The sequence below is a fragment of the Vicia villosa genome, linkage group LG3, assembly GCF_029867415.1.
Source record: "Vicia villosa cultivar HV-30 ecotype Madison, WI linkage group LG3, Vvil1.0, whole genome shotgun sequence".
NCBI classification, from domain to species: Eukaryota; Viridiplantae; Streptophyta; class Magnoliopsida; order Fabales; family Fabaceae; genus Vicia; species Vicia villosa.
Genome location: NC_081182.1, coordinates 88,867,828 through 88,888,065, shown reverse-complemented (window position 1 = coordinate 88,888,065; position 20,238 = coordinate 88,867,828). Strand labels below are relative to the sequence as shown.

At 35.7% G+C, this 20,238-nt stretch overlaps 1 protein-coding gene across 1 annotated transcript; it reads right to left on the bottom strand.

Moving 5' to 3' along the window:
• Positions 1-4,740: 4,740 nt before the first annotated feature.
• On the bottom strand, positions 4,741-5,808 carry LOC131658492 (uncharacterized). The gene has a single exon (XM_058927778.1). The coding sequence runs from the start codon at positions 5,806-5,808 to the stop codon at positions 4,741-4,743; it is 1,068 nt and encodes a 355-aa protein (XP_058783761.1).
• Between the last annotated feature and the right edge of the window lie 14,430 nt (positions 5,809-20,238).

The window sequence follows — 20,238 nt, the reverse complement described above, 5'->3', positions numbered from 1 at the left end:
ATGGGAATAACGCCACCTAAAAGGAAAGACAAACAGCCTTTGAATCAAGAAGAGAGGCCCATTTTAGAACGTGTACAAGACATAATTCCGTCATCTAGGACAACCACTAGGGATGTAGGCCCCTCACGAAGAACAGAGATATTCGAAGGAACTCCAATAATTAACTTAGAAGCTTCAAATCAAAGAACCGTCCCCGTTCGACAAGAAACGGAGGAAGAGCGACCCAGATTAAGGATTGTGGGTAGGAACGAACACCCAGATGAGGTTGTTCAAAGAGTCAGAAGAGAAAATCTGGCTACAGAAAACAACTTAACTGCCATGATAGAAAGGGTTATGGCTAATAATGGCCTCAGTACTGGACTTAGACGTCCAAACTATACATCCCCTATATCAGATTATATCATGCAGACAGAATTGCCCAGGGGCACTAAGGTACCCAAATTTACAAAATTTTCAGGCGAAACGAATGAGTCAACGGTGGAACATATTGCTAGATATTTGACAGAAGCAGGAGACTTAGCGGGAAACGAGGATTTAAGGATCAAGTATTTCCCTAGTTCGCTGACAAAAAATGCCTTCATTTGGTTTACTACTTTGCCACCAAATTCGATAGATGCATGGGCATACTTGGAAAGACTTTTCCATGAGCAATTCTACATGGGTCAAACTAAGATAAGTTTGAAAGAATTGGCCAGTGTTAAAAGAAAATTCACAGAAACAATTGATGATTATTTAAATAGGTTCCGTCTGTTGAAATCAAGGTGTTTTACAACAGTCCCAGAGCATGAACTTGTTGAAATGGCTGCAGGTGGTCTAGATTATTCAATAAGAAAGAAACTAGATACCCAATACCTTAGGGACATGGCCCAATTAGTAGACAGGGTTCGACAAGTCGAACGATTGAAGGCAGAAAAAGTTAGGGCGAATAAAAGTTATAAGAAAGAGAGAGTAGCGTACGTCGAAGCCGAGGACGCTGATGATGAGTCTTTCAATGACTCGTATAGCCCTGAAGAAGTCAAATAGGCGCCACCTTACGCCTGCAAATTGCTAAATCCTGCCAATGGAAAAAATCCAGTAGAAAACGATAAGAATGATAGGTTCCCTAAGAAAACTTATACATTTGACATTACCAAGTGTGATGAAATATTTGATTTATTGGTAAAAGATGGCCAAATGATACTACCTCCAAATTCAAAAATTCCTCCGTTGGAACAACGGAAGAAAAGAGGTTTTTGTAAATATCATGGGTTTTTAGGCCATAAAACTTCTCAATGTTTTCTTTTCAGGGATCTAATTCAAAATGCTCTCAATGATGGAAGGTTGAAGTTTGCTGACAAGACCAAGAGTCATATGAGGGTCGATACCAATCCCCTAAACATTGCTGACGCTAGTCTCTGCGAGGTGGAAGATATCAACATGGTGGAGGCTTCTGAAGTCGAAGTTGTGGAGACTAAAGCAATGTTCAATGGAAAGCAGGCTACTGAAAGCCTAAAAGGTGAAACAATCTTCAACACTGTTGTTGAAGAATCTCCCAAGACAGAAATAACTGAAGAAAACAGTGAGGCCACTGAAGACCTCAGGATGAAACTCCAGAAAATCCAGATCTCTGAAGTTCCTCCAGCAGCGGTTAACATGGTCAGCGCCAGACGACCAGTGTCTGAATTTGGCGAACTAGAGACATGGCTGACGAGGAAAAATGGGGGCATCGAAGTTCCTCCAAGAACCGAAAGCCTCAAAGAATATCTCTGGAATTGCCACGAGAAAAATGGTGGTAAGCAATGGATGTGTCCAAGGTGTTCGATCATGCTGAATTGAAGGGTCGAAGCCAGCTTCGAAAGGGTTCGACGCGAAAGGTGGGAACACCCAGGAAGAGAGCCAAATCCCCTACTACAACTGTACCCAAAGATGGAGGAAAGCTTGGTAGGATTTTTGGTCAGATGCCACAAAGAAAACACTGAAGTTGCTCTATGCCCAAGATGTGGGGCAGTCTATGACGAAATGCTAGCACGATCATTCGAACGTGTGTATTGCTACATGAGTCAAGAAACTCAGGGGTTGCGTCCCAACCTGTACGGTTTCGACATACGGACTCCAACAAAGAGGCCTGATAGCCCACACCCCAGAACTCGAAGGGTAACTTTCAGAATCCCTGCAGATGCGCCAAGGGATAGGTGGGTACAAGCTGATGCAAGAACCAACAAATGGCGAAGTTGGGACCAAGGTGGTAGAACTGCAATGGCATATAGGAAACAATTTCAAAGATCAAATCGAGAGGCGTATCGATTGGAGAATTATAAAGGAAAAAATCCTATGTCTCGGTCCCAGTGGAGAAGGCATCAGAGAATAAGAAAGGCTCAAAAGGAATACAGGCCAAGAGAAGCTGGAGACTCTAGTAGCAACCAAGTCCCATACCAGGGGGCAAAGTCAAACAAACCTCCGGTAGAACGCAGATTGTTCGAAGCTGAAAAACTCTTGGATGAAGAAGACAAGATGCGTTCAAATTCTTGGAAAGAAGAGGATAGAATGACAAATGATTTTGACTCTGATGGAGTGTCATCTATAAACTTGAATTGCAATGTTGTCTCTGTACTCCCTCACGAGTTTAATCAGGAAACTGAAGTAGAAGACTGTGAAGAGGCTGATATCGAAGAAATGGCAAAACACAAACCTGTGTGTTACTATGTGCTGAATAACGGTGCAGTAGAAGAACATAATGCTTTCTTCGAAAGGCCTGATGAGGGTATGCGAAATCATTTGAAGCCACTCTATATCAGGGCTAAGATTGAGAACGTGGGCATAAATAAAGTCCTAGTTGATGGGGGAGCAGCAGTGAACCTAATGCCTCAATACATGCTAAAAAGAATTGGTATGTTCGATACGGATATAAGGCCACATAACATGGTTTTATCTAACTACGAGGGCAAAATAGGACAAACACTGGGAGTAGTTCAAGTCAATTTGACAGTAGGCTCAGTTACCAGGCCAACCATGTTCATGGTTATACCAGCAAAGGCAAACTACAACCTTTTGCTTGGTAGGGAATGGATTCATGGGGTAGCAGCTGTGCCCTCAACAATGCATCAGAGGGTGACAATTTGGAGAGAAGATGGTATAGTGGAGAATATCGAAGGTGATCAGAGTTACTACATGGCTGAGGTCAACCAGGTGAACAAAACCAACTTCGACAGGAACTTGGCAAACATAGGCCCTTGTCACGCTGCAGAAGAGATGTATACCCCAAATAAAAATGCATTGTACTATTTAACTTTACACCCAAATGGATTCCAATGGGATAGAGAGATCATGGATGGTCCACCAGATACAGCACCATTGGAGAATTATCCGACAGTACGGCCAACAGGCTGGGACGATGACATTAATCATGTCTGAGTCTTCGTTCTTCGAAAAGATTTCGGCCTATGTGGCCGAGAACAAAAGAAAGGCGGCTCTCGAAGCCGAACTATCAGATACAAAGATAGATGCAGTTTCAACCAAAGAAGAAATAACAGAATTGGAGATACGTGCGAGTTTCGAACTCCCTGAACACACGACTCCAGACGAAGAGATCATAAGAGAAGAACCAAACCAAAGGTTGGATGCAATATACGATGAGGAACCTTTGGGGTTCGAAAAAGATCCAATGGCGTCGAATATAAAGATGTTGGCCCAAGATCCACTTGAAGAAGTAAACCTGGGAGACAATGGTCAAAAAAGGATAACATATATCAGCGTGAAACTAGAACCAGAATTGAAGGCAACGGTCATCAAAATGCTGAAAGAGAACAGAGACTGTTTTGCTTGGGACTATGATGAGATGCCTGGTCTAGGAAGGGATTTAGTTGAACTAAAATTACCAATTAAAGAAGGGAAGAAGCCCATAAAGCAAACTCCCAGAAGATTCGCGCCAGAGATTCACTCGAAGATTAAAGCAGAGGTCGAAAGACTCTTACGGTGCAAATTTATCCGAACTACAAGGTATGTTGAGTGGATTGCTAATATAGTACCTGTAATTAAAAAGAATGGCTCATTAAGAGTATGTATAGACTTTCGTGACCTTAATGCAGCTACTCCGAAGGACGAGTATCCCATGCCTATAGCGGAAATGCTAGTAGACTCAGCCGCAGGTTTTGAGTATTTGAGCATGTTGGATGGATATTCGGGATACAATCAAATTTTTATAGCAGAGGATGATGTATCCAAAACAGCATTTCGTTGCCCAGGGGCAATAGGCACTTACGAATGGGTTGTGATGCCTTTTGGTTTAAAAAACGCTGGGGCAACTTATCAAAGAGCAATGAATTCTATATTTCATGACTTTATAGAAACATTCATGCAAGTATATATAGATGACATTGTGGTAAAATCTACCTCGGGTATGAGTCATCTCGATCATCTGAGCCAATCATTCGAAAGAATGAGGAAATATGGCTTGAAGATGAATCCCCTTAAATGTGCTTTCTTTGTGCAGGCAGGTGATTTCTTAGGATTCGTAGTCCACAAAAAAGGCATAGAAATTAACCAGAACAAGACGAAAGCCATTAGGGAAACCAAGTCCCCGTCCACGAAGAAAGAACTACAATCATTATTGGGCAAGATAAACTTCTTAAGGAGATTTATCTCTAACTTGAGTGGACGCACGCAAGCTTTCTCACCTCTACTTCGGCTTAAGCAAGGAAAATTCGAATGGCGTGCTGAACATCAAGAAGCTTTCGATCGGATAAAGCAATACTTGACCATCATTTAACCATCATTTAACCACTTTATTTTAGCCTTTTGAATAAGCATATTCTCCTTAATCTTAAGGTTCAACCATATCTTCTTGCTAGCCATTGATTTTCTAGCTTGCTCCTCTTCATCCCATCCCTCATTATCATCCGAAGCGTTCAAGACCCTCACACCTTCCTCTACTTCCAAATCATACTTACCAAAGATGTTTTTATTCCACCATCTCAACCTATCCTTAATAAGACGAAGTTTCTCCTTCAAAACAAAGTCCCCTCTCCCATTTAACTTCAAAGCCAACCATTCTTTCTTCACAAAAGGAATAAAATCTTTATCGGAGAACCACTCATTGTTGAACAAAAACGGTTTAGGTCCCCAATCCTCTTTATTAATGATCAACCAAACCGGGCAATGGTCCGAAATATCCCTCGAACCAATCATTTGACCAACGACTCCCCAAGATGAAGCAATGATGTTGGATATAAGGAACCTATCTATTCTACTATTTGATTTACCATTACCACAAAACCAACTATACTTCTTCCCTTTGCAAGGGACATCCAACAAACCACTTTCTTCTATAAATTCCAAAAATTCCCTCCATTCCACATTGTTTCCTCCTGAAAAAACACCAACTCTCTCACTCCTTTTCTTAACCGCATTAAAATCTCCCCCAAAGATCCACTCCCCATCTTTGTGACTTTGTTTCAATTCCAATAATCTAGCCCATAAAGTACGGTTATAACATAATGTACATGCAGAGTAGATGTTAACAATGTAGTAAATACCTCCCTCCCACATAACTTTATTACCGAGGTAGCCCTCTCTAGAAAAGCTCGAAACAGCTGTCACCGATTTGTTCTTCCAAAGGGTCAGAAGGCCTCCCGATAAACCGTTCGCCGCTGAAAAAGAATAACCTATATCCTCCTTCTCCCAAAAACTATTAGCCATTGCTCCAGTAACCTCCTTCAATTTGGTTTCCTGAATAAGGAATAAGTCTGCCTTCCCACCTTGAATTATACTACTAATCCTCTTCCTCTTGATCTTACTACCGCCTCCCCCTATGTTGAATGTACCCACTATCATTTTAACCTTTTTAATTGAACCTCCCGCCCTTCCAACACTTCTTGTTCAGTACTGTTTATCAACATAAATTTCGAAGGATCCCTCTTGATATCTCCAGTTACAACGCCTAGCTTGGAGACCAAACTCCTCAATTTTCCTTCCGATGCTGAACCAAAATTTGAAAGTATACGGTTATTACATCTCAAAATATCAGACTCAGCCGGTTTATTATCTGGAGAAAAAAATTCCTCCTTTTTATTTGCTGCAGAACTCACGAAAGAAGAGGGAGGAAAATTAGATTTTAGGTGCATTCCGTCCAAATTGCTGGGCCCCACCAATGGATTTTTAAGAGGACACTTCAAAAACTTCTTCCTAGACTTGGGCTTGGGTTGATGTCTAATAACAGGCCCATTTAATTCTGCCAGCGGTTTAGCCCTAAACAAATACTTCCTGTTCTGAATTTTTTTAGTGCTTTTGATACGTGGCAGTTTTCCTTCCTCTACCTCTTCCTCTGAGCCGGTTTTCCCTACCGTATCCCCCACAAAAGAATCCAAGGAGTCCAAAACCCCTCAACCTCTAAATGTGTTTGGACGTTATATGTTTCTCCGGCAAATTGAACCTCCCCAATGTATGCCTTCTTCCACCTCTTCTTAATCGCTTCACTTGAGGTATAAGTCAGACACTCTTTCACCTCCTCCTTCTTATGGTCTTTATCCTTACCCTTTTATCGGCGTAACTTATTTGTTTAAGATCAATTATTGCACACCTATTAAAATAGAACTTTCTTAATCGAGGTTTGAGACACTCTCGTCGCCTCAAACTCGATTGTCCAAAATAAGTATTTGGATATCGATTCATTCCCTTTCAGCGTATGGATGATATATAAATTAATTCGACTTTTGTAAAAATATATATAAGTTAAAAACTCAAATTCTAAAACAAAATTTAATTTGTTTCTCGTATTAAAGTTGTAAAGAGTTTACACAAGGTCTGTCACAAGACATTCCTCATAACTCGTAGTCCTTAAGTGACTACTCTAACATGGTAATCATAAACATAGCATAAACTAAAGCATACAAGATATACACGGTAATAACGATAAAGTAAAATTTGGAATAAGCATAAATGAGACTTGAATAAAAAGAGTGCTCCAATGGAGTATTTAATCGAATAAAAAAACAACAACAACAACAACAACAAGAAAATAAGAAAAATGATTGGAGACGAATTTTGTTCCATGATTACAATCGTTATATAGGCTTCAAATCCACTTAATTTCGTATTAAATGCCCTAAATGATCTCCAAGAAAATCAAGAAAAACATAATAGAAACGGGGACATCCCAAAGACCAAAACCAAAATATGGCAGAATTAGGTTGTGAGCCATGCTTACAGGCCACCCGTAATCCCTTTGGCGTGCTAAGGTGGGGTTCTTCTCTATATGGCCATTACAATCGTAATGCCTCCAGACTGGCTGGCCGTAAGCTCTGCTGCTTGCTCGCCCCTTTTTATGCCTTTCATAATCAACTAATTTCCTTGTTTTACTTGAAACATTGATAAAATACCTTCTACGAGAATAAAATGAAATAAAAACGAGAAAAAGCATACGAAAAACTTAATTAAAAAACGGTAAAAACACTAACGATCACTCATCTCACCTCTTTTAGGAGAAATTACATTCACCTCATTTGAGGTTAAATAATATATCATTGACACCTATTCTTGTTTTATAATATGCACCATTCACCTCTGTGGTCTAATAAATTGGCACAGACTTCTTCTTTAATTTTTAGTAAGAGCAAAAAACTGTAAATATATATATGACATTTATCTATGATTTTTTGTTTGTCACTAAAAAATTTTTGTGGGTATATGTAAACTTATGAGAGGTTAGTACATATTTTAAAATTAGAGGAGATGTCGATGTCATTTTAACGAAATTAAGAAGAGGTGAGAGTAATTTTTCTTTTAAATTATTGTCCATTTACTAACCTTTACTAACCTAAAGTGTAAAATTATTCAATATTTTTTAAAACATATAAATTGAAATGTGCTAATATTATATGATTAGCATAATGTGGAAAAAATATCTGTATTTTATACAACATAATGCATTAAATTAAAATTTATATTTAATTATTACTAGTTAAATATGTATATAATTTGTCTTGTTAAGTCAGTTCACTTGGTATCTGTTGATATTTACTTACATGTCATAGTCCTATGCTGTTGGAGACCTATTGATGAGTCATGCTCTTTTGGAGGGGAGGTTCGTCCTCTCCTTGTTCCAAATAATGGGCCAATGCTTATTGGGCATCTTCACACTAACAAGTGGATTGGGCCAATTAAGACAATAAGGCTAGTCCAGAACAACATCCATACAATTAACTCTCAATTTAACAGTAAAATTACATCTAATTAATTTCTCACTTTTTCCTCAAAACATAATAACATCCAAACATAATTCCCATACATTTTATTTTTAACGAAGACAAATAAAAGATATTGTGATTATGAGTAAAGATGAAAGAGCATACAACAAACGAGTAAGAAGAAAGGCACTGATTGGACAGAGAAATGACGATACTGGTTGATGGATGATAAAATTATGGAATTGAGGCCTAGAGTCTTGAAGAAGTTTAAATATGAAATGGTCAAATAGAATTTGTATAAAATATTAAAGGTTTTTCTCACCAAAAACTTCAAAAAAAATTATAAGACTAATTTTTTTTTGAAGATGAAAAAGATAGAGTATAATAACTAATTTATTAAAGGACCCGAATATATGTATCATTATTAAACTCAAATGCCAGTGGTTCCAGCCCCCTCCCGATCGCAGTTGTCGGGGATAGAACTATAGTTCTCCCTACCAAGTTCAACGCCAATCACACTAGACCAACTAAGGATTGATAAATATTTATTTATTTTATCCGTGAATATATATTGAATCGCTCTATATTTGTGACAAATGATTTATTTTTGTCATCTCTAATTACACAAACAATCAAATTAATCTAAATTTATCAAATAATTTTTTGTCTTTTCGAATTTACTTATAAAATTATTAGTTTACTATCCCACAAAAAATTCAACATTCATTGTGTTTAACACTTTTTGGATGATTTAAAGAATTCATAACCGATAAATAAAATTAATTTATTGGTGTCTTCAATCCAAGTTCAAAACCGTTTTTATGACCCAAAATTTAGGTAAAGTAGTTATATTGGTTGAATTATTGGTGAGTCACTGTCAGTTTGGGTAAATAAAATTAGAGTGAAAGTCCATTTTAGTGCCTCACAAACTTCTTTTTGGAATTCCCATTTGATTGAAGGGGGACTCCTTAAAGACCGATTTCCTCTTTTGTTCGATGTGTCTCTTTTGCAGGATGCGTCTATCGCTAGCTTTGGTGGATGAAGGAACGGTTCTTGGGGCTGGAATGATTTCGGCATTCCTTACGCTGCTGCCAGCATTACTGCTGCTGACAGGGGGCTGCTGAACCGCTCCCTCCCAACCGTGTTTCCGTCTCGGTTCGGCCGGGACAGTGTGGTTTGGAAGCTGTCCGATGATCAATCATTTTCTGTGTCTTCTTGCTACAAGGCTTTATGCAAGAATCATATCCCGTTTTGTCCGACGAACCGTTTTGATTTAGTCTTTTCTCTTGTGTGGAAGAACCAAGTTTCCTTGAAGGTTCGTGCTTTCGGTTGGTGTTGCTTTTGGAATAGGATCCCAAAAAAGGATTTACTCAATCAAAGAGGTATTCTTCCTCCTTCTTTCAACCTTCTTTGCGCTTTTTGCAACGCTCATTCCGAATCTTCTTGTCACTCTTTCTTGGATTGTCAAAAAGTTATTGGGATTTGGAAGGATATTGCCGGATGGTTGGGTTTGCCTCATGCCATTAATGTGGGATTTAAAGAAAGTTTTCTTTCTTGGCGTGAATTGTGTCGCTATTTGAAATTCAAAAGAGGTAAGGAGGGGTGTGCTTGGCTAGCCGTTTCATGGTCTCTTTGGATTTGTAGGAATGATATTTTTTTCAAGGATGGCGAGTGGAATGCTAGAGATGTTTCTTGGAATTGCAAAGCTTTGCTTTGGAGGTGGTCTTATAGAGGGAAAATTACCCATTCCAATTACAATTTTTATGATTTTAGCAAAAAACCCTTTGCTATACTTATCTTAGAATCTATTTGATGTGTAATTTTTCTTTTTTGTGGATTTCGCTTTGGCCATCTCTTGTAATCGTGTTTTGAACTTTTGTTCTTTCTCAATACAACTTGATTACAAAAAAAAAAACTACAGAGGTCAAATTAATCCCTGAGAAAAAAATTCTCAATTAAATCTTTTACAAAATTTAACTGAGTCATGTTAGTCTCTCTACTAATATTTTTTCAAATCGGCTTTTTTCTTACTTTTAAACTGTGAGTGAACTGGCAGTGAAGACTCATTTTAGTCCCTCACAAAAAAGGGTGAGTCCAAATTAGTCTCTGAGAAAAAAAATCATCTATTTAATCCCTTAAAAAATTTAACTAAGTCATGTTAATCCCTATTTTAATATTTTTTTCAAACGATTTTTCCTATTTTTAAACCGTGACTGGACTCCTATTTTACGACAGTTGATTTAAAATTATATTTGAAGGGGTTGTAGATAAATCACCGTGATACCACGATGTTCTTTTTTGTTGTGTTTATTATTAGGCTTATGGGTGAGTGACTACAGTTTTTCTTGTTATGTATTCTTGTGTATTAGGTGTTGTTATTGTTTCAGTTGTTAATGATCTTTTAGGAAGGTTTAGTTCTGCTGCTAGGGTGATTTAGGCTAATTTCTTACTTATGTAAATAATATTTGTGGCGAAAATAATACACATGATATATGTTGGAAGAAATTTGGTTTATACCATATTCCTTAAGTTTTGATGATTTTTTCAATAAGCAATGGGATTAATCAACGGAGTATAAGGGATACTCCAACCACCATACAACAACGGAAAACTCCTACGGCTCGAAACAAGCGAGCGGTAAAATATTCCAATAATGAAAGAATAATAACCGTCATACATTCAGAAAAACTAAAACGGTCTTGCTTGAAGATTATAGCATTCCGCTTCAACCATATAGTCCAAAGGGTAGCCAACCAAATAGTTGCCATTACATTTCTCTTGGACAAACCCTTCACTTTGTCGCAAAAGATAAAGAAATTAAGAAACTCCTCGAAAGAAATATCCAGGATGATTCCTATCCAAACGTAGACCTTCCTCCAAATACAGTTAGAAACCTCGCAATCACCGCATAAATGAGTTAAATATTCAACCTCCTTATCGCACAAAACACATAACAAATCGCCGCTATTCACCAAAACTCCCCTTTTTTGGAGTTGATCTTTAGTAGCTAACCTATTATGTAAACACCTCCAACCAAAATAAAGGATTTTAGAAGGGACATAAACTTTCCACAAATAATTCAGCGCTTTAACAATGACCAAAGCAATATCCGGACCCGACAGTTTGGCTATGAACCGCTTGTAGCACTGGCTGACAGAAAAAGAACCTGCTGCATCTTCTCTCCAAGCATATGCGTCTCCACCAGCTTTGTTTGTTGAAGCATTGATAAAAAACTTAAGTTTTGATGATAACAAAGTATTTAATGAACAATTATGTATACTAGGTAGCCTAACTTCTGGTGGAAACTCAGACTCTGAAGACCATGTGTAAACAAATTTAACCTCTTACCCGTACTTAATTTCTGAAAGCAGGTCTATCTTATCAGTCAAGTCAAGTCACGGTTTTAAAATAGGAAAAAATCGTTTGAACAAAATATTAAAAGAGGGACGGACATGACTCAGTTAAATTTTATAAGAGATTAAATAAAGACTTTTTTTAAAGGGACTAATTTGGACTCTCTTTTTTGTGAGGGACTAAAATGGGACTTCATTGGCAGTCCAGTCATAGTTCAAAAGTAAGAGAAAAAAAACGGGTTGAAAAAAAATTAGTAGAGGGACTAATATGGCTCGGTTAAATTTTGTAAGAGATTTAATAGAGACTTTTTTATTCTCAAGGACTAATATGGCTCGGTTAAATTTGTAAGGGATTTAATAGAGTTTTTTTTTTCTCATGGACTAATCTGACCTCTACAGTTTTTGTGAGGGACTAAAATGGACTTTCACTCATAAAATTAATCTATTTAGATAATGGTTTTTTTAATATTATATTTATACTATTTCTTTATCAAATAATCATTTTTAAATTGTTTTAATGTAAAAAAAATCACATAACTTTTCTAAATAAATATTTCAATAATAGTTTAAAAAAACTATTTAAAATAACTTCAAATTTTAATAATGTTTGAAATTCTAAATATTTTATAAAAGTAAAATGTTAAAAAATTTAAATCAAATTTTAATGAAAATCTATTTAACCTATTTTTTTATTCAAAGTTTTTATTTTTTAAATTTTAAGTTTTTTTTTCTTTGATAAATATAATAATGCTATAAAACATATTGACAAAAACTATAACAAACAAATATGTTCCTTAAAATACAATTATTATTATATATTTGAATAACAATATTTCATATAACTATCTCTATAACAACAATATTTCGTATGTTTATTTTAAGATAAACTATGAATCCGAAATTTTACATGATATAGTTTAATGGTTATAATTGATTGTTTTATTTTTTTCATAAAATCCAAATTAAAACTAAAGGAAAAAGTATTTCATAAAAATTTTGAAAAATATTATTTTGTTTGAACTAAATCATCACCCAAATAGAATAAAAACACTAGATGCCATACTTCTTTTAGGTTTGAATTTAGTAGTAGATTCTAACATAGCCTAACAATCTGAATCGATCAAATTAAAATTAAGAAATAAAAATATAAATTGAGTTTCAATAAACTAATAATTAAAGGTTTATTCATTATTATAGAATACTGTTTTTCCAATATGTAAACTAAAACTTAATTTCTTTTCTTCAACTTGATGCATAAAAGCCTTAATTACTGTCACTGCTGCAGCTACTGCAATCAGCTTCATATTGATCATCAATGTAGCTTAACACATCACTGTCAATGCTAAGATTATCATCAGAATCAGAATCAAAATCACTACTATCACCCAAACTAGACTCAGAATCAAAAGAAAAATCACTACTATAGTCACTATTAGATTCATCATCTTGGTAGTGATACGAATAATTGTCCATAGATTCAGTCTGATGACTATCATGATCACTACTAGAATCATGAATAAAGTGTATACCACTGAAAGCACCATCTTTCAAACCTTGTTCATATCCTTCTGCATACCCTTTTTCATATCCATCTTCATAGCTTTTCTCTGCCTGCTTTTTGTCCTTCAACTTCTTCTTCTTCTTCTTCGCACTATTGTTATGATTTCCCTCTTTCTCGTCATTCTTTTGTTCCTCATCAGATGAATCTCCATCATACTCGGAATCATATTCATCTTTATTCATTGGGTATGCCATTGTATTGTTTTTACACAATTATAATGCCAACTTATAATGAGAGAAGTGATAGTAAGTTTCAAACCCTAGTGGAGAAATCGTGAGTGTGGTATAAATAGATAATAACGGGTTTTATTTTGTTACAAAACAATCTTTGCGCATATCTTTTAGTTTAAAAAAATCTAAATTTCTGTGAATATCTTTTACTTAATTAGACCTAAAAAATTTCGCATATCTTTTACTTAAATTTAGGATCATATCACTTAGCCCTCAGAAAATTTGATATTTGGCATAATAATTAGCTGCAGGTTTATATATGAGAAATTTTACATTCAAATTTATCTTATATTGTTTTTGTAAAAAATAAATATTTTTAATTTTTTGAAATAAAAAAATTTAATTATATCATTCTTATATTACTTTTCAATATTTACATTAAAATATTTCTAAAATTATATAAGTATAAAGACCATCAATCACATTTATAATATTGATCATAAAAAAAAAAATCGATCACATATACAATATTTAAATTTCGAAATAATCTAATTGAACATCTTATTTAATATTTATTATCTAAACAGTTAATAACATTCATTAAGATACAATGTCAATTTATTTTAAATAAACAAATATTATCTAAAAAGAATAGAATATTTTATTGATTTATTGAAAAAATATAATTCAATCTTTTATTGTCATATTAATAAATTATAAGACATTAGAAGGCTTGAAAATAATTTTGCGAAGTGTGTTATTAAAAAAAAAAACGGTTACAAAGATATATTTTATATAATATAATATCTTTGTAACAAATTTTTGAACAACACACTTCGCAAAATTATTTTCAAGCCTTCTAATGTCTTATTCGAAGAACAAGAATCTTAAGTTATGCAAAGAAAGAAGAAGAGTTTTCAGTATACCTACTGAAATATTATTTTTAAGTCGGAAATTTACTCTTATTCAGTCTTTCAAATTAAGATTGGTGATTGATCCAATCAATATATAGGGTCAAAGGTTGGATCAGTGAGTCACTAACTAAGTTGCACAATTGTTGACTTGTTCTTTAAAAAGAAATAAAAATTACACGGTGTTTAAAATAGATCTTAAAAAGGCCTATGATCTTGTTAATTGGAATTTCTTAGAATTTTGTTTAAATCAAAATAGGGTTCCAACTAGGGGTGGGAATAGGCTGGGCCGAGCTAGGCTTTGCCAAGCCTGAGCTTGGTCTGCTAAATATTTCAAAGCCTAAGTCTGGCCTGTTGCCTATCATAGGCTTAATTTTAGGCCTAAGTCTGGCCTTTTCGAATGACTGTTTGGCCTATTAGCCTATATAAAAGCCTGTTTTATTTGAACATTTGTGAATAAGAAATTTAACTAATGTTTAAATAGCTTAGCAAATTACAAGATCAACGAGACTAAATGCTTATTTCATTGACTTATTCAAATTTACCTATTAACATAAGTTGTGATACTATTTGTTTGAGAGAACTTATGAAAACGACTTATGACATTGTTCATAATTTTTTTTCAACTTATTTTCACAAGTTCTTCTAGATAAATAAACTTATTTTTTGTATTTTAATTCAAAGTACAAATAAAATATAATAATAATATTAAACTTATTCATATTTATTTAAAGAGACCGGCCTGGTAGGCTTAAAAGGCTTTTTTCATGGCCTGAGGCCTAGCCTTTTTAACTAAATAGGCTTATAAAAAAGCCTGGGCCTTTTCTATTTATAAAAAAAGCCTAGCCTAACATGGGCCTATGTAGGCTAGGCCGTGGGCCCCTGTTAGTTGGCATGGCCTATTCCCACCCCTAGTTCCAACCAATAAAGTTGATCATGCAATGTATAACTAACTCCTTTATGTCTATTCTTTGGAATGGAAAACGACTGCCAAATTTTGTTCTTATTAGAGGCTTACGGCGAGTTGACTTCCTTTCACCCTATCTCTTCGTCATCTGCGTTGAATTCTTGTCGCAGACAATCACCAGGGTGCTTAATGAAAGTCATTGGAAACCTGTCAGGTTATCTCGTAATAGACCCCCTTTATGCAAAGATTTATAACTACCAAGCAAGGATCATTTATGATATCTTGAATCATTTTTCCATATTTTCTAGCTTTAAAGTGAATGTTGTTAAATCAAAGGTGTTCTTCTTAGCTACTACTAAGAGGAGTAAAATGGATTTTAATGTCTCTAGCACATGTATCAATCAAACTCTTACTCTAGAGAAAGATTTGGGTTTCCTTATGTTGCATGGTCGTCTTCAACGCAAGGACTTTGAGTTTTTAGAGGATAAAATCAGTTAGAAGTTAGCATATTGGTAACATAAATTGTTAAACAAGGATGGTTATTTGCCTCTAGTTAGGTCTTCCATAAACTCCATCCTAAATTATTATATACAAGTGGCTAGGAGTTTTTTGTGGCTAGGAGTTTTTTGTGGAAAGGTAATTCAAAATATGGTGTGCATCTTGTTGGCTGGATTAAAATCACTAAGCTCAAAATCCTATTCTAGTAATCGAACCTCTGACTTTTACCTTTTACTACGGCTATCATAAGAAATCGTAGTGATAAGTAAAGTGCAACTATGTTTTTACCACAGGTTCCAACACGTGGTTGTAAAAAGGGTACTTACTACCACAGCCTACTTTACCACACAACTCCACCCGTGGTAATATCCTTCATCCAACTGTGGTTAAATGTTCTTTCCGTAGTAACGTGTACCTGGAAGAATGGTATCTTAGGCTGTCAAGTTGTCTGAATATAACATCAAGTATATTCGCATGGGAAGAATCAAACCACATGTACTGGAGGATTTTCAAGCAGAGTTCAGTGCACCAATTAGCAAGGAGGTTTCCCTTGCCTGGATCATTTTGATGGCCAGAGCCTTTAATGTGAAAGGGAGTAGTCCTAGAATAGTGCTAGAAGGACTAAATGGCCTATTGATTGAGCAATCATTAAGGTTTGAATTTAAGGACGACAACAATTAGGTCAAGACGAAGCTCTCATTGTCGACATGTCCTTCGCATAGGATGTTGGAGTAAGCCCTAATAGCCGATCAATATTGACTTAATATGCTTTTGTATAATGACCTTGATATATATTGTTTGTATATGACATAATAAAGTCCTTAGAATAATTAATCTATTAATGACCTATTAAGTGTGTCTTAATCGTGAGACCTCATTAACCATGAGGACGTTATTCTTAAAGTATCTGTTGTCAAGCTTTATTGTCAAATAGGACATCAGTAATGCATAGAGACTATTATGTGGGTAGACTGATGATCGTATCTCACGGGTCATGGATATGAGATATCAAGTCTTCACATAGTTATAAATTTTAGGAGTAATATTTATACTGGATTGACTCACCATGAGAATATTACATAGTTTGTTATGTAAGTGTCATAAGTTATTCTCAAACCACTATGGACCTAGATGTGGAGTTGGGTACTTTATTGCCAATCAAATATTGTTCGTAATAGGATGACCATAAAGATGGTTGATGAGTACTTTACAAATCATGTTGAGGGACATGAGTGACCTAGATGGCATTTGCTCCTCCTACACATACGGGAGTAATATCTGTGGGCCTCTTGATAGAGTATGACTGCAAAATGCTTGGTCGTGCTCAAATAAGTCGATATCAGATATTGGGCTTATTTGTTGTAATCAAGTATACTCGGAATCAAGGAATAAAATATTGAACTATACAAGGGTGACACATTATATGTCTTGTGTTCAATATAGATATAAGGTCAATAGGGTAATTATACACATAATCATTATCACTGAAAGGTTATGTCAGATCACACGACATTCTCGTCACTTGGGTAGCAGTGATGTGTTGCTAGATACCGCTCATTGTTTTTAATATTAAATAGGTGATTTAATATTATTGCCAACGTTACGAGAACCTATAGGGTCACACGCATAGAGTATTTATAGTAGAATGGATAGTTAAATATGATTTAATTTAAATATGTGTTAATGGTATTTAAACTATTTAATACATTAACACATATATAATTTATTTGATTAAATATAGTATAATTAAATAAATAAGGATTGAAATTTAGTTAAATTAAATATGAAATTTAAATTTATTTTATTTAATTAAAAGAGTTTGATTAAATTAAATAATATTTATTTAATTAAATAGTTTAATTGAATTAGATTGGGCTTATTTTGGAAAAGCCTAAAATAAGAGAATTAGGGTTTTAGAAGCTCTCTATAAATAGAGGAGCTCTTTACCCTACCAATGCTAATTGTCAATTTTCTTAGAGCAAGAACGGCTAGCACCGCCTTCCACTTTGCACTCGCGTTATTTGAACCCTTATTGATATTTGGTTTGTGATTAATGATTTAATCAAGATTCGTTCATCGGATTAGATTAGTTCATCAGGATTGTTCCGCTAAGAGGATCAAAATTTTTAAAAAACCCTCTTAAAATCCCAACATAGGAAACATGCACGTTGATTATGAAGGCTAAGAGCGACTCTCAAATGATAGCGAAGCAATTCTCCGGTGAGTATAAAGCAAAAGAGCCACAACTCATCAAATATTTTAAGAAGGTACATGACTTATCTGAGCGTTTCAAAAATATGGAGATAATGCATGTACCTGGGGAACTGAATTTCAGGGCAGACCTATTTTCTAAGCTTACCAGATCAAAGAAAACATGGTTCAACCGCACTGTAATACAAGAGACACTCTTCATACCTATCATAGAGACGTGGGAAGCAAACATTGTCGACATCACCCTAACTGGTTGTTGGATTACGCATATAATACATTGCCTATAGTCATGCGAACTTCCACTAGACGAGTTAAAGACCAAATAAATCTGCAAGCGCTCAACGAAGTACATTCTAATGTTAAGAAGACTCTATAAAATGGGAAGGGGCTCTCCTATGTTAAGGTGTCTAGGTGAACATGAAATCGCCCTGGTCTTAGCCGAAGTTCATCAAGTGGCTTAGGGAAGTCATATTAGTGGGCGAGCCTTGGCCCACAAGCTATTAAGAGCAGGTCACTACAAGTCTTCACTAATGAGGGACAACAAGAATTTTATCTAAGAATATGACAAATTCTAGAGACATGCTAATATACACCATGCACCAACTAAAGTATTTTATTTGTTGACAATTCCATAACCACTTAATAAGTGGGCGTGGACCACTTCACAAAATGGATATAGACTGAAGTTGTATCCAAGATTATGAAAGAAAAAGTTTGTTGTTTTTATTTGCAGAGGATTATGTCCAAGCTCAATTTGCCAGGAAATATTGTCTTAAACAATGAAACTCATTTCTCCAGTACAAGCATGGTCAATTTTTTCAAATACTTAAGAGTGCAAACAAAAATCATATTGATTGGTCCCTCACAAGTGAACAGACAGGCATGATCATCAAATAAGGTGATACTAAAGGGGATAAATAAGAACCAAGGGCTTGTGACAGTGTTCACTTACGAATTACCTCTTCCTTGACTACCTCGTCCATACACGACATATGTATTTCCTTCTTTCCTTCTAGAATAATCCTCAGACGGTTTCTTGCCACCCGCGGCACTAGAAGAACTTCCCAAATGTATATTTCCCATCATGAGGCCCATTCCAACATGTTCGCTGCATCTGACCCTCTCAGCAAAACTCATAGAAGTACTTCAAGCCAAATATTAATGCCCTGAGAACGTGCTTGTAAACATATCGATCATCTCCATTTCAGTCATTGGCGGTTGAACTCTTGCGGCCAGTTCACGCCACTTCTACGCATATTCCTTATATGACTCTTTAGAACCTTGAACTAGCCCTTGAAATTGAGTCCTGTTTGGTGCCATATCAACATTATAATGGTAATGTTTGATAAAATCTTCAACAAGATCTCTCCAAGAATGAATATGGGTACGCTCCAACTGCATGTACCACTCCAAGGAAGCTCCAGCTAAGTTGTTATGGAAGGAGTGCATTAGGAAACCCTCATCTTCTGAGTACACCGACATCCTGCGGCAATAGGCCTTGACATGTGTCATAGGACACGTAGCACCTTTATATTTATCAAAGGATGAAACCTTGAAATTTGGCGGAACTCTCACCTCGGGCACCATCCCCAAGTCAGTGAAATACATAACTATCACACCCTTTCCCTCAACAACTCTGAGGAGTTCTTCCAGTAGACAAATCTTTCCACCATCATCTTGGACACCTTCAGCACTCTGCCTCGATAACTGATCAACATTTTCGAAATCAAAGTCTTGATATCTCCTATTTTGATGACCTCTCCCCCCCAGCAAAGAGACAAGACGGAGGCGGTGGTGGAAAATTCCCTTGATTCTGATTGAACGGATTGTACGACACATTAGCAGGCTGCCTGAGCTCATTCTCATCATGATTATTCTCAATTAGGCCCTACACATTATCATACAATCCTTCATGGTTTTCAGTCCTACGAGAATTCTCAACGAAAACCTTCAAATCCTCCTAACCTCTGGTGATGTTAGTCAACGCCTCCATGAATTGACCCTTCTACATGTTCATCTGCTCCACCAACTGAGCCTGTATCTCAGCCATCTGTTCCATTTGACACTGTTGATTACTCTGAGTCGAATACTGGTGAATTGTCATCTTCAGAAAATTTCTGGCACTAAAACAACAAGATATAAGAGAGATGATCTGCAAACCTGTTATGCATGAAAATGTATGATATGCATGATATGAATGCAATGTTTGTCAATTTCCAAGTATCCAAGAGTTTATCCAATCCTCGGACATGGTACAACCAACAAGATACAACAAATAATCAAATAACAAGACATTAGAATATCAGGCAAGAAAGCACTGTTTCATTCAAAAGACCAACAAATGATGACACAAAGCCGTAGAATAGAATAAGTGCTCATAAAGCATACAAAAGAGATAAAATACATCATAAATGTGACCCCATATAATAATCATGGAGGTGGTCGCATATCAACAGTAATCAATCAAA

What these genes read in the sequence shown, in the direction of transcription:
- LOC131658492 (XM_058927778.1), bottom strand. Translation starts at nt 5,808, where the DNA reads ATGATAGTGGGTACATTCAACATAGGGGGAGGCGGTAGTAAGATCAAG.